The sequence below is a fragment of the Cervus elaphus genome, chromosome 14 (assembly GCF_910594005.1).
Source record: "Cervus elaphus chromosome 14, mCerEla1.1, whole genome shotgun sequence".
Lineage (NCBI taxonomy): Eukaryota > Metazoa > Chordata > Mammalia > Artiodactyla > Cervidae > Cervus > Cervus elaphus.
Genome location: NC_057828.1, coordinates 74,229,300 through 74,244,964, shown reverse-complemented (window position 1 = coordinate 74,244,964; position 15,665 = coordinate 74,229,300). Strand labels below are relative to the sequence as shown.

Below are 15,665 nucleotides of genomic sequence, written 5' to 3'. Positions count from 1 at the left end.
GCTTTCCTGGAAGCCCCATGCTGAAATCTGCTTTATTGTGTTTTGTTGGCTACTACTTCCAATCTGTCTCCTCAAATTTAGTTTCAACTTAAGTCATTAATTTTTGTACGTTGTGTTTATTTCCTAGCACTGGTATGTTAGACTCACTAGGTGAGACATTTAATTTCTTTTTCCAAAATTAGGACTTCTGGTCAAATATGTAAATCTGTGCTAAGTTCATGCAGATCAGTATTTTTATTTGAACCAGACATCATGGTAATTTTTAAATGAGTTTTATAGTTCTTATGTAAAGTTTTTCTATCTTAGCAAGAAGCTTTTCTCTCTTAGCAAGAACAGAAGACCTGTTGAACATTTCTCCATTATAAGAATTACAAACGACCTTTTTTCCAGAGTTCCTTTCAAGAAAGGAGACAGTCCATCAAAGGAAAAACTGAGCCATGTTTAAGTTTTATATCTGATATTATGTCCAGGAATTATTTGCACAAGATTTAGCTATCCCTGAGTTGTATGGTGAATTCTGTTTCCTAACATATCCTCCTGTCCCCACCTCTGTCCTGTTCACAGAAATGCTTGTTCTGTTATTTAGGTAAATCATTAAAGTAAAAATTAAAAATTTAAGAGAGGAAAAAATGTGGGGTTGAAGACGCCTACTATAGACAAAGTAGAGTGGACTTTAGGAGTCCTGATGCAGGATGTGGTAGAGCAGGGAGTGACCCCTTTTTAAAGGAGACAGGCTGGAATGCAGGCTTCAGACTTTGCTGGTGGGTGTGGGCCACAGTCCGTGGGGTTGCAGAGTCGGACACGACTGAGTGCCTGAGCACAGCACAGGAGGAGTTAGGCCTCGACTCACAGTGCTCTGCATTTCAGGATTCTGGATCTGGGATAGACAGGAAAAAATAGATTCCAGTGCTGCTGGGTGAATGCTAGTTTAAGTTCATCTCAGTAACTGAAGGAAACAAATGAGGTTTATATTTGTTTCACCTACCATATTTTTACCTACTGTGACTGGAGATGTCACGGATCACAAGGGAACAGTTGAAGTCTGTATGCTTTAGGATTGTTTTGAAAGACAGACCTATATAAATCATTGATTTCACTAGTATTTATCACTGTCCCATTTTTATAATATGAAACAGGGTGTCTCGGTACGTAACTTTTATTTTTCGTGATCTTATGCAGGAGAGGATTGGGAAACCAGATTATTTGATTTCTGCATCTGAACCAGGGAAGAAGAAAACCCATTAGTAAATCTAGTAACCACCTTGCCACAAAATTTTAATCCAGTTTTTTTTGTTGTTGTTATTTACAATTATTGTGGACTGTACTGCATGTTGAGGCTAATTGGAAACAGTGACCAGATTCTTAATCATTATCAGGAAACTGCATTCAGAGAATGAGAAGAACACCCCCACTGGATGAATTGCAGCCACCACCATATCAGGATGACAGTGGTTCTCCCCACCTCTCATGTACACCCTCAGAAATTGGGGACAGTAAATGTGAATTTTCCCACTGCAGCAACAGTCCAAGATGCTCATATAACAAGTGTCCAAGTGAAGGAAGCGCAGGTCACGAAATAGAAAGCTTTCATAACAAAGGATATGAAGAAGATGTTCCGAGTGACAGCACTGCAGTCCTGAGCCCTGAAGTAAGTAAAAGCACGCAGAATACTCAAAACTAATGTTGTTTGGAAGGTAATAACCCTGTGCTTCTCCTCCTGGTCAGAAGGTTTTCTCACTATCGTGTCCTTTGTGGCTTATGGTTTCTATTTTTATCCAGCAGACCTTTCAGGGCTGTCCCAACCGTGCTGCAACTCCCCCTCAAAAAAAAAGGAACGGATTGATAAAACTGAGAGCAATATGCAAGATACTGAAAAGTATCTTCCCCGACATTTCAACTTCTGTTGGGGTTTAAAAAACTTTTGTTCAGCATTTTACATAAAATATTCTGGAATTACCCATTTCTTTTATGTTAAGGTTCCTATTTGTGTTTGTGTTTATTTTTTAACCTACTGAATTTAGATATTTTTACTATTGGGAGGTTGCCCTTTAATGGTTTACAAGCCTTACAGAATATTGTTTGCATTTCACTCTCTGGAATATGGGAGGGATAAGTGATGCTCAGCTTTACTATGAAGTTTGAACTCATGGCATCATGCATTCAGAGTGATTGGTTGGTTGTGCTTTAAGATTTCCTTTTTGTGGAGCAGAAAATGTGAAAACAGCAATAGAAATAGGTGTGTTATACTTTCGAAGTCTTTCCATGTTCTAAAAAGCATTTGTTTTGATCTTCCTATGATGATGGAAACTGTAAAGGTAATCTAGAGGTTTTCATAAGGCAGAATTTACTTGCTTCTAGATTGCAAGTTTTTACAAGTTTTGTCCCATACAACATTTCATTATACTGCAGGGTGTCAGTGTTCTTACTAGGTGAATTTTTATCTGTTGCCAAAATAAGATAATGAAAGTAGAGCTCTAAATACAATTTCCTTAAGTTTTTTCTTACATAAAAATTTCTAAGGACACTTTCTATCTGTTACTACTTTTCTACTATTTCTAATATTATTATTATATAGTATCTAAAATTCTACATTGGTAGTATTAGTTTAATATAGCAGTAGTTCATGATTTTCCAAAAAGAATATTTCTCCATGTTCTTTACCTGAGCAAATTTGTGGTAACTATTTTGTAGACTTGGAAACCAAATATCTAGCCAAGAAGTTAACAGTGAAGCCTGCATTGTGGAACTAACAACGATTGGTAATAGCGATCACCAATCGTCCTAGGAATTTTGCTGTAATTTTTACACAGTCAGCTCATTTAATTCTAAGAACATCACCTTCAGGAAGTTGTTATTTGTATTTTAGAAAAGAAAGCATTAAAACTGGGAGAATTAAGCAGTTTGACCAGGATAAGGAGATCTTAAATGATAGAACTGTAATTCAAACCCAGGTGTACCTGACTGTGAAAACAGTGCTCTAAAAAGCTTTGCTACATTGCTCCTCTTCACCTGAATCATAGTGTGGGAAATTACTCTGAAGCATTGGTACCCTCCAAGTACACCTCCAGGCAAGCAATCCCAGAGGACTCACAGACCGAATTAAGATGCTCAGATTACCCTGGTGTGTGTTATGTGTGAGTGCGTGTACGTATGTGTGTGTGTGTGTGTGTGTGTGAAGCTATTTCAGATATAAAGCAAGAAGTAAGAGGAGCAAGAGAAGGTAGGGGAACACACTTAGGATAGGATACCAGTAAGTACAGGCGGCAGGACCACACCGTGTGAATCCCGGTTTACATGATGTCCTTATGTCCAGTCTTACTGTTTCTGCTCTGTTAGCATTCCCTAATTATGGCATGTTAACAGGGACGGAAGTTGAGATTTGAACCAGGGTTCCCAGGACTATGCTGGTTTTACGGGAGACATGCAGGGGAAGGTCCTCCTGGCCACCATAGAAACTTACAGTTAGTCTACTAGACACAGATTTTATCTGCATTTCCCAGAGGTGACTTCATCATAGCTTAGGCTTTCTGTCCCTTTCCATAGCTAATAGTCATTTGTTCTATCCTATTTTCTGTTTATTCTGTCTTGAGCATATCTTGCAAGTGATTAATTTAGTTATTATCTATATTTACCACATCTTCTGAATTCTGCTTGTGTCTCTCAAGTTACTTCCTTACCTGTTATCTGTAGTTAACAGAGCCTGTGAGTTTTGCCCATATTTCAGAAGCTTGCTTTCTTATGAGGAGTCTCCCCTATCCTGCTTGTATTTATGTCTTCTGCCGCAAAACTGAATATATTCAAACTACAGCAAATGCATGTCACCTGAATACTTCAGTGCTGCTAGCAGTTAGTATGAAACTGATTCTTGTGTCTTTTCCAGTTTATTTTGCTTACCACCATTCCTTTAATAGATATTATTTATCAACTAGAAAATTCTTACCTTCCTGTTGGTTTAGTCCAGGATCCAGCTCTCTTAGAGCCATTCTATCTCTGTACACAGTTGAACTGGGAGAGGACCAAGGAGGAATCACAAGGTTTCCCAGGCAAGGAGTTCATTAACTGTGTTGATAACCTGTTGCTAGCTAAAGATTAGTCACAACTTTGGCTCAGAACCTTGAAAAGAGGAGTTGTTTTCTAATTACCCATTTGTAGAATACAAATAGTAGCTTTTATCTCTAAAGGTACCACCCTGTTAACCCTCAGTTTCATGACAACTCTCAGAATGCCCAGGGGGAAAAGAAAATAGGAAGACACCAAGAGAAACAAAATTCAGAAATAGCTTTCTGGGACCTTATAAACATTTTTATTGCCTTGACAATCTTAGCTGTCATGACACTAGTTCAGAAAATATTTAATCGAAAAATAAATTAATGTAATCATCTATAATTATGAAGTGGCATGCATTAAAACGTCTTGCTCTAAACTGTAAGTGTAACAGAGTAAGAATGTTTTTATATCGATCTAATCATATTGCATAAAACACTGAGTTTTCCTATGAGAGTTTGTTCCTGTTCCTAAAGAATTCTCCTTCACTTGCCATCTTTTCTTCCATACGTGATAGCAGTTGGATCATCATAGGTAGACACGGAGATTTATAAGGTCAAAGACTTGTGTCTTTTTGATTCTCTGCTGCATCCTGCCACTTAAAATACAGCCAGGCTTATAGTAGGTGCAATAGTTAGGTACATGTTAAGGTCCTATTGGGCTTCCCAGGTGGCTCAGTAGAAAAGAATCTACCTGCCAATGCAGGAGGTGTGGGTTCCATCCCTGGGTCAGGAAGATCCCCTGGAGAAGAAAATGGCAACCCACTCCAGTATTCTTCCCTGGGAAATCCCATGGACAGAGAAACCTGGCAGGCTACAGTCCAGGGAGTTGCACAATGTCAGACTCAACTGAGTGACTAAACAACAAAGGTCCTAAAACAAGGAGACAAATACAACATCAAATACAAAGCCATGGAAGATTGCCTTTCATTTGACCATTCAACAACATCATCCATCAGCCCAGTTCATGCTTTTTAGTCACTGTCATTCCCTAGGGTGTTGACCTAATCTACATGGTCCAAGCTGCCCACACATCCTCTGTGTGTATCTGCTTTTGGGAAGAGTGACAGAGAAAGAGAGTGCAGAGTGGGTCGTTTCTTCTGCAGACCCGATCTGGATGGTTTATACAGAACTCTGTCTCTTTCCCACTGGTTGGAGCAGAGTTACATAGCCACATCAGCTATCAGTCAGTTCAGTCACTCAGTCATGTCCGACTCTTTGCAACCCCATGAACCGCAGCACGCCAGGCCCGCCTGTCCATCACCAAGTCCGGAGTCCACCCAAACCCATGTCCATCAAGTCAGTGATGCCATCCAGCCATCTCATCTTCTGTTGTCCCCTTCTCCTCCTGCCCTCAATCTTTCCCAGCATCAGGGTCTTTTCAAATGAGTCAGCTCTTTGCATCAGGTGGCCAAAGTATTGGAATTTCAGTTTCAACATCAGTCCTTCCAGTGAACACCCAGGACTGATCTCCTTTAGGATGGACTGGTTGGATCTCCTTGCAGTCCAAGAGACTCTCAAGAGTCTTCTCCAACACCACAGTTCAAAAGCATCAATTCTTCGGCGCTCAGCTTTCTTTACAGTCCAACTCTCACATCCATACATGACCACTGGAAAAACCATAGCCTTGACCAGACAGACCTTTGTTGACAAAGTAATGTCTCTGCTTTTTAATATGCTATCTAGGTTGATCATAACTTTCCTTCCAAGGAGTAAGCGTCTTTTAATTTCATGGCTGCAGTCACCATCTGCAGTGATTTTGGAGCCCAAAAAAATAAAGTCTGACATTGTTTCCACTGTCTCCCCATCTTAGTATTAAAAATAATATATACTTTGAAATTCTAGTTAAAAATTGAAATAGTGTGTGTGTTATGGAAAATAAACATTTGGCTTTAAATATTTTGAGGCTTTTGTGTTTATACTTTCATATTTCACCTTTCCATTGGCTTTTAAGTGTAAATATGTTAACATTCTAATACAGGTGGGGCATTTGGGGACACATCTGAAATTGGAACCAAATTTTTCAATAGCATTATTCTTGTATTTATGTTCTCTTTCTCTCCAACTTGATATTGAGCTGTCAGTTGTATTGTTTATAATGTTAAAAATTTAGCTTCTTTTTTTTTTTCACAAAAAGAACAGAGATACACATTGAAATATATATTTTCCAATTTCTCACGATGAAAACACACAGCCAACTTTCTCAAAATGGTAATGGTGATTATTCCATGTCTTTATTTTATTTATTAAGTTTTTGAGTTTAACTTACGTTATTCTGCTTCCATAGAGTAACTTTTGATTGTAGTTGGCTGTTGATTATTATTACTTTCCTTATGATAGCAAATCAAAACAGTTTTCATATCACCCTTCTAAAGAAATACCAGGTACTTATTTACATGCTGAATTAAATAATGGAGTTAAAAACTGAAAACATTTAAATTTGCTTTTCTTAGGATGGGTCAGCTCAAGGATCATCTTCACAGCTTCCTAAACCTTTTGATCCTGAGCCAGAAGCTAAATACGGCACCCTGGATGTGACTTTTGACTATGACTCACAAGAACAGAAGCTTCTGGTAACAGTGACAGGTGTCACAGATATCCCAACATATAACAGGACAGGTGGCAACTCATGGCAAGTACACCTTGTTCTTCTACCTATAAAGAAACAGAGAGCAAAAACCAGCATCCAGAGAGGACCATGCCCTGTCTTCACAGAAACATTCAGATTTAATCATGTTGAATCTGAGATGATTGGAAATTATGCAGTTCGGTTTAGACTGTATGGTATACACCGCATGAAAAAAGAAAAGATTGTGGGGGAAAAGATTTTTTATTTAACAAAATTGAATCTTCAAGGGAAAATGTCATTACCTGTGATATTGGAACCTTCTTACAATCATTCTGTGAGTATCTGCTCAAATAGCCCAAATACAGTTTATGTCATGGTATTATAATATACACAATTTTTAAAATCTATGATCAACCCACCAACTTTCTCAGCCTATTTTTTCCCATGGTAATCATACCTACAAAATTTCTAAGTCCTAGATAGGTAGGTATAACTTTTTCTCATCTATAAAAGTTGCCCTTGAAGATTATATATGATTTATTTTATGTGTTTTATGTTCACAGAGCCTGACCTGATGTCTTACATATTTATTCCTTCATTAAACATGTATTGGATGATTCCTTATGACATCATCTGAATTCTTTAGAGAATTTATTGTTTTCTTTCCATGTTAAATCTAGGTTGATATGTTAACAACTAGCCGCATATCTTATTTGATATACTATAGAAATTATTTGTTCTTACAGAATATATGCGGCTGCCTCGGTCATAACTGATTGTCTTTCCAGAACAGCTGTGAAATTATCTTTAAGGGTTCAAAAAAACCTTGCCCTTGTTATACTTTCTACTTTTTTTTTTAAACAAAGATTTTTATGGTGTTTCTGGGAGAATATTTGTGTTTAGTCCTTTTCTCTTTTTTCCTCCAGGTTCTGATCACATACCCTGTCTGTCTGTCTGTCTCTCTTCGTATTTTAAACTAAATTGCCACAAGGCATTGTAGGTCACAGGAGAGCTGCACAATTTGTTTAAACCAGGAAGATATACTGTGCCACATAGCTATTTAGATTATGAGAAAATCCATGATATGCTATAAATAGAAACTTTGAATTATATTTAGTCCTCTTACAATTGAATAAGAAGTATTTTTACCCATAAGTACACAGGTTTGGAATAAATCTGTGTATTAAAATGAAAGTATACTATTTTAGAGTTGTTTCTAAGCTTTTAAATGTCAAGCGTTAAGTCCAGGATTAGTCTAGTTGAACTTCTGCCAGGCAGCATTTGATCTCATAGGACCTTCATCCCCAATAGAGCCATACCTTTTCAACTAGGTGATTTCAGCATTTTTAAAAACCAAAAGGTGATAATTTAGTATATCTCTGTGGGTTTTTAAGATAATATTTATCTTTTATTGGGTAAATTGATAGCTTGTTTTCACTTTAAATTTTAGTATTACTGTAGATGCCAGCAGTTTATCAGAAGGGAGCAAGGGAAAAAATGCAAGCACTATTTCAGAGGGGAAAAGATAACTTTTTAATAAAATTAAATATTCTGTAATTCTTAATGTGACTTTTTAAACTTTCTCATTATTTGGTTGAGTGGTTACTAGTTAATCTGTGGAAAATGCATTCTTATATATAGAAATACCTGATTTATATTAGAAGAGAATGCCTGTACCATCAAGAGGTATGTATTTTGTGTTTCTTTATTTGCTTTGATTTTTCTGTTCCCAATTCTGTATTAATTATATACTTTTCACAAAGAAAATGAAGCCATACAAAATAATATGGTTTTAACATGTTTATTTTCCTCTGGCCAAACTAAATGATTTCTGTACACACCTCCATTACATGTATTGGCCTAAATTTAATTCTATATTTCTGTATTTCTGACAACCAGTACAATTAATTTCTGTGGAGGGTTCACAAAAAGAAAAAAGTGCTAAGTAGATAGCATCTAAGACATAACGTTTAAATCTGAAGAAAACTTACCTTCTGCTCTTAGAGAATTTTTTCTCTGCATTGCCATGCTTCTCAAAGTCTCTGCTGCTTCTTAAAGTCTGTGCCTGTGTTGAATTGTTACTCTCTGTCTTCTTTTTTTCTCCACCTGCTCGAAATCTCATTGCTTGTTTTTGGCTTCTGTGCCAAAAAGAGCTAGTGTTTGACAATTGTGAGGTTAAGACTCCAAATTCTGTCTATCAGTTTTCTTGTCATAAAAATAAAAGACTAAAAGAATGTATACATTCTGGCTGTTCTCTAGTGTTAATGTTCTCTTTGCTGAAGTTCTGATATTAATTGTATAAAGAAATCATGTGATTGTAGATCACCTAGGTGATTTTAGCTCCACTTTTGTAAGATATAATAATATATGAGTGAGAGGTACTTTCATAATTAAACATTTATTCTTAGAGCCTTTGAATAATTTCTTCTTCTTGTTAAAGAATATTATTAGCCTTTTGGCAAGGGAAAGTTCTAATCTAGTCAAAAAATTTACAAACTTTGGTTAAAGCATATTTGAAGCTTAATTACAGTTCATGTCCGTGAGTAATAATACAAAATTAGAATTCTGCATGAAGAATTTAGTTTTATAGCTAATTTTTCAGAAACTGATCCAAACAATACATTGAGAGAAAAATGACCAGTATCACCAAACTCACTTTCTGAGAAGTAAGCCCTGAGTTTCCTTGAGGGTAAGATTTAAGTTTAACATTAAGCTAAGTATATAATTTGATCAGTGAACAATAGAAAATATACGAAGGGTTAAAAAGCATGTGTTCTTCCTACTAACTAGTTGGGTGCGTTTGGATAAATTATCTAATAATTTTGGGTATCAGGTTTCTTGTCAGTAAAATGAGAGAATTAAAAGAAATGATCTCTAGGGTTCTACCCATCACTATGTTCTCTGATTCTACTAATATATATTGGGGGGGGGGCGGGAAGTTAATGATTTTTAGGCGAGTTTTGTATGCTTAGTATGTGATGTTTGATTGTGGACATTTATTTTGTTTTCTCACTTCTTCATGATTTTTCAGCAACCTTCTTATGTCTGAGGAAGTCCCAACTAATACTCCCCCGTCCCTCAGTTAAGCTGTGTAATTCACTTTCCCAGTCTCACTGGTAGCTAGGGCAGGAATCATGTTAACTAGATGCTCCGCTCATACTCACCTCCAAGAAACCTCGGCACAAACCGAACAGAGAAGCAGATGCTGACTCAGTTTGTGTTCTCATGAGGCTGATGGTGGAGGAACCTGACATCGAGTCAGTAGTAATTCTGAAGTAGTTCTGCTATTGCAGAAATTTTACTGGTGCTGAACAATGTTAAGTAACAATTGCAGAAAAGACAAGACCTTGGCATTCAAGTGCGCAGTAGGAGCAGTAGCCGATTTCCTCCCCAGCTCAGTTCTGCAGTATGGTTTTAGATTTTGCTCTTGAGGAGCTTAGCCATAAGCCTGGTTCTCTCGTCACCCCAGTCCCTTTAATAAATTGCTGTTTCACTTAGAGTTAGCTTCCAGTGATTTCAAATAAGAACCCTGACTGGAAACTTTGACGTAGTCACATGGTGTAGTATTTACTTGCAATTGTCATTTCTAAAGCTATACTCAATAGTTAGAGTGTTGCTAGTTACCCTTCCTACCATGGTGTGAAAGTGAAAGTGTTAGTTGCTCAGCTGTGTCTGACTCTTTGCAGCCCCACAGACTGTAGCCTGCCAAGCTACTCTGTCCATGGAATTGTCCAGGCAAGGATACTGGAGTGGGTTGCCATTCCCTTCTCCAGGGGATCTTCCTGACCCAGGGATTGAACCCAGGTCTCCTGCATTGCAGGCAGATTCTTTACCATTTGAGTCGCCAGGGAAGCGCACCATGGTGTATCCCTCTCATAATTTGAATTTATCTCTTACTCTCAACTTGTTTATATGACATTCTTTCCTTGTGGCTCAGTTGGTAAAGAATCCACCTTCAATGCGGGAGAGCTGAGTTCAGTTCCTGGGTTGGGAAGATCTCTTGGAGAAGGGAAAGGATACCCACTCCAGAATTCTGGCCTGGAGAATTCCCAGTCCATGGGGTCACAAAGAGTCAGACATGCCTGAGTGACTTTCACTTTCCTTGTGTATTAATATAACCCCAGTAACTTTCTTCACATGCATTTTTGGTACTGTATAGTAATCTCTCTATTACAGTTGTCTGAAATAGCTTCTTCCCTTTTCTCCCCTGAAGTTTTATTTCTTATTCAACTTATTAAATTTCTTAATAATATTATATGTATTCATTATGATTTATTAATAATTAGACTTTATTCTTTCTTTCATAAATATGCATCCCTTCCTATACAGACAGTACTTAGTTAGTATAATCTATGCACAGTGGGAGACCTAGGTTTGATCCCTGGATTGAGAAGACCCCCTGGAGGAGGGCATGGCAACCCACTCCAGTATTCTTGCCTGGAGAATCCCCATAGACAGAGGAGCCGGGTGGGCTACTGTCCATGGGGTCACAAAGAGTTGGACACAACTGAGCGTCTAAGCACAGCAGTGGGCAGCTGAGACGGAATAAAAGGTAAAGACACTGGAGATGGACCAGCTGGTCAAAGGAGACCAGGTTCTTGGATGGGTTATCCCCATGAGAGTCATAAAAGATGGTGGCAGAAGTTGAAGTATAAAATAGGATTGAATCAAGGATTGTGATTCTCAAGAAACAGAGAGAAAATGATCAGGGAGTGAAGAGGAAATGTCTTGGACAGAATAACTATGAAGACAAAATGACGTGCTCCTTAAAGGAAAATTGTTGTTCTTTTCCATGATTTTAGAGGAACAGTGTTTGCAAAAGCAGCAGAAAACTTTGCTGCCTGACTCTGAGGCACTTTAGGTATGAGAGAATAACCAGGGTGAAAAGACTGTAGAGAATAATACGCTCTCAAGGAAGAATTAGAATTCAGTTAAACGTGTTGAGGATTCAGAGAAGAAACTCAAGTTCTGGAGGAGTTTATCATAAATCGGGAGCGCCTGAAGGCACAGTGAGGAGATCCTGAAGAGGAGGAGCATGATGGAACTTCGTGTTGGCAAGGAAGTGCCAAGAATACGTGAGTATATTGGGTTGGCCATAAAGTTCATTCGGGTTTACGGAAAACCGCAAACCAACTTTTTGACCAACCCAATAGAATGAATGTTAAAGTAAAAGAGATGGCAGTATCATCAGGGGTTTGCCTTCATTTACATCCGGGAGCTGGTGATGGACAGGGAAGCCTGGCAGGCTGCAGTCCATGGAGTTGCAAAGAGTCGGACACGACTGAGCAACTGAACTGAACTGACACTATACCAAAATGTCATTCCCAATCATAATTTGATGAGCTAGTCTTGTTGGAGCTCAGATGGTCAAGAGTCTGCCTGCAATGCAGGAGACCCGGGTTTGATCCCTGAGTCGGGAGGATCCCCTGGAGAAGGAAATGGCAACCCACTCCAGTACTCTTGCCTGGAAAATCCCATGGATGGAGGAGCCTGGCAGGCTACAGTCCATGGGGTTCTAAATAGTCAGACACAACTGAGCGACTTCACTTAATCATAATTTGAGTCTGTTTAAATCTCAAATTTCCTTAAAAGTCTAATTTAAATACAATCTTTATGAAAATTTATTAGATTATTTCCAATATAATTTAAATTAGTTGATCTTTCTATCTAGAATCAAATATTCTAGTACTGGCTGTTATTGTTGTTTAGTCATTAAGCCATGTCCGACTCTGTGACCCCATGGACTGTAGCTCACTAGCGCCCTCTGCCCATGGGATTTCCCAGGCAGGAATGCTAGAGTGGGTTGCCATTTCCTTCTGCAGGGGATCTTCCCAATCCAGGGATCAAACCTGGGTCTCCCACATTGGCACACAGATTCTTTACCACTGACCCACCAAGTAAGCCCACCTGTACTGATTATTGCTATATAAATGTTGAATGGATGGATGGGTGAGTAGGTGCATATGGTATATAATATTTCTCAATTATTGCCCCTATTGCTGATTTTTGCAGCTAGTCTTGTGTTTTCTTGTTCTCTAACTTATTTTATATCTTCCTTCTAGAATTAAACACTTAGAGAATAGATACTCCTGTTTTCCTTATTTGACATTTTTCATGCATCCTAGAACATAGGTGAAATTGATTCATTTACATGTTTGGCTAAACTGAATCATTTTAAAAGTCTTACCGAGTTCTGTATAACATTATTCCCTGATAGGTATCAGCTCACTTGTTTACTCACTCAGTCATATCCAACACTTGAGACCCCGTGGACTGTAGCCCACCAGGCTCCTCAATCTATGGGATTTCCCAGGCCAGAATCCTGGAGTGGGTTGCCGTTCCCTTCTGCAGAGGATCTGTCTGACCAAGGGATTGAACCTGTGTCTCTTGCATTGCCAGGTGGATTCTTTACCACTGAGCCCCCAGGGAAGCCCAGTAGTATGCTTTAAACAGCTGTATTAGGAATATTTTGTGACCTGGAATTCAATAAATATGCACCTCAGGGTAATTAATAGAAACATAGCAGGAATTATTTTATTTTTAAATCATGATTGGCTAATTAGGGACATAAATACTTATATAATTTCTCATTCAGGAGTATAATGCCACAGTGTCCTAAGAGTAAGTCCTCATGACTGACTTATTTTAGACCCTTGTATTTTCAGCCTTTAATTTGTATGATCCCTGTGTCTCAAGAACAACCTCTCTTTATACTAATGGATTGAATTAGTTTGATATTTGTACTATTATTTTTAAGAGAGATGAATTACTGCTTACAGTTTATCACTGAAATGTGTGTTCCTCTAAGAATCATACTTGAGTCTCTATTAGCAAATAACTTTTAAAGCTTATACCTGAAATTAAGACAACACTGTTTTTTTTTTTTTTTTTTGTGAGTGATAACAGTATATTTTAATTTCACTTCATTTTGCATGGTGTATGTTTTTATAGCATGCGTTTCTAACCAGTTTTATAGTCTCTATTAACATTTTTTTTTTTTTTTTTTTGGGTTTTGTCATACATTGATATGAATCAGCCATAGATTTACACTTATTCCCCATCCCGATCCCCCCTCCCACCTCCCTCTTCACCCGACTCCTCTGGGTCTTCCCAGTGCACCAGGCCCGAGCACTTGTCTCATGCATCCCACCTGGGCTGGTGATCTGTTTCACCATAGATAGTATACATGCTGTTCTTTTGAAACATCCCACCCTCACATTCTCCCACAGAGTTCAAAAGTCTGTTCTGTATTTCTGTGTCTCTTTTTCTGTTTTGCATATAGGGTTATCATTACCATCTTTCTAAATTCCATATATATGTGTTAGTATGCTGTAATGTTCTTTATCTTTCTGGCTTACTTCACTCTGTATAATGGGCTCCAGTTTCATCCATCTCATTAGGACTGATTCAAATGAATTCTTTTTGACAGCTGAGTAATATTCCATGGTGTATATGTACCACAGCTTCCTTATCCATTCATCTGCTGATGGGCATCTAGGTTGCTTCCATGTCCTGGCTATTATAAACAGTGCTGCAATGAACATTGGGGTGCACGTGTCTCTTTCAGATCTGGTTTCCTCAGTGTGTATGCCCAAAAGTGGGATTGCTGGGTCATATGGCAGTTCTATTTCCAGTTTTTTAAGGAATCTCCACACTGTTTTCCATAGTGGCTGTACTAGTTTGCATTCCCACCAACAGTGTAAGAGGGTTCCCTTTTCTCCACACCCTCTCCAGCATTTATTGCTTGTAGTCTTTTGGATAGCAGCCATCCTGACTGGCGTGTAATGGTACCTCATTGTGGTTTTGATTTGCATTTCTCTAATAATGAGTGATGTTGAGCACCTTTTCATGTGTTTGTTAGCCATCTGTATGTCTTCTTTGGAGAAATGTCTGTTTAGTTCTTTGGCCCATTTTTTGATTGGGTCATTTATTTTTCTGGAATTGAGCTTCAGGAGTTGCTTGTATATTTTTGAGATTAATCCTTTGTCTGTTTCTTCATTTGCTATTATTTTCTCCCAATCTGACGGCTGTCTTTTCACCTTACTTATAGTTTCCTTTGTAGTGCAAAAGCTTTTAAGTTTCATTAGATCCCATTTGTTTAGTTTTGCTTTTATTTCCAATATTCTGGGAGGTGGGTCATAGAGGATCTTGCTGTGATTTATGTCAGAGAGTGTTTTGCCTATGTTCTCCTCTAGGAGTTTTATAGTTTCTGGTCTTACATTTAGATCTTTAATCCATTTTGAGTTTATTTTTGTGTATGGTGTTAGAAAGTGTTCTAGTTTCATTCTTTTACAAGTGGTTGACCAGTTTTCCCAGCACCACTTGTTAAAGAGGTAAGACAACACTGTTAATCAACTATATACTCCAATATAAAATTTTAAAAAAATTTTAAACTTCACCAATTTTCATATTCACTACAATTAACACACTACCATTGTCAATAAAAACCTTCATTTTCTCAACATAGATTACACTTACTTCTTTACCATAAAGTAATTTAAAATAAATACTTCATGATAAACTAATGATCCCAGTTAAAAATTTCTGCTTCAAGGAGAAAGTTGCATGTATGCAATTCAGTTCTCTAGATACTAACAGTAATGTGAGTCATGGCTCACTTTAGTATAAAACTAAATAGCTATAGGCCTACTTAGAGACAGTTATTCAAAGAGAAAGGCTTTCCCTGATAGGTAGGTCAGTTGGTAAAGAATCTGCCTGCAATGCAGGAACCCCAGTTTGATTCCTGGGTTGGGAAGACCTGCTGAAGAAGGGATAGGCTACCCACTCCAGTATTCTTGGGCTTCCCATGTGGCCCAGCTGGTAAAAAATTTGCCTGCAATGTGGGAGACCTGGGTTCAATCCCTGGAATGGGAAGATCCCTGGAGAAAAAAAAGGCTACCCACTCCAGTATTCTGGCCTGGAGAATTCCATGAACTGTATAGTTCATGGGGTTGTAAGAGTTGGACATGACTGAGCAACTTTCACTTTCACATTCAAAGAGAAAGTAAGTGAGCATATATTATCAGTAGAGAGCAATAACCCTAGTCTTGCAC

At 38.0% G+C, this 15,665-nt stretch overlaps 1 protein-coding gene across 1 annotated transcript in view; it reads left to right on the top strand.

Moving 5' to 3' along the window:
- The window catches only part of SYT14 (synaptotagmin 14), a 194,013-nt gene that overhangs the window by 121,914 nt on the left and 56,434 nt on the right, over window positions 1-15,665 (top strand). The window contains exons 5-6 of the mRNA XM_043923036.1: window positions 1,377-1,648; window positions 6,497-6,946. Coding sequence (XP_043778971.1) covers window positions 1,377-1,648; window positions 6,497-6,946 — 722 coding nt within the window. The remainder of the gene's footprint in view (window positions 1-1,376; window positions 1,649-6,496; window positions 6,947-15,665) is intronic.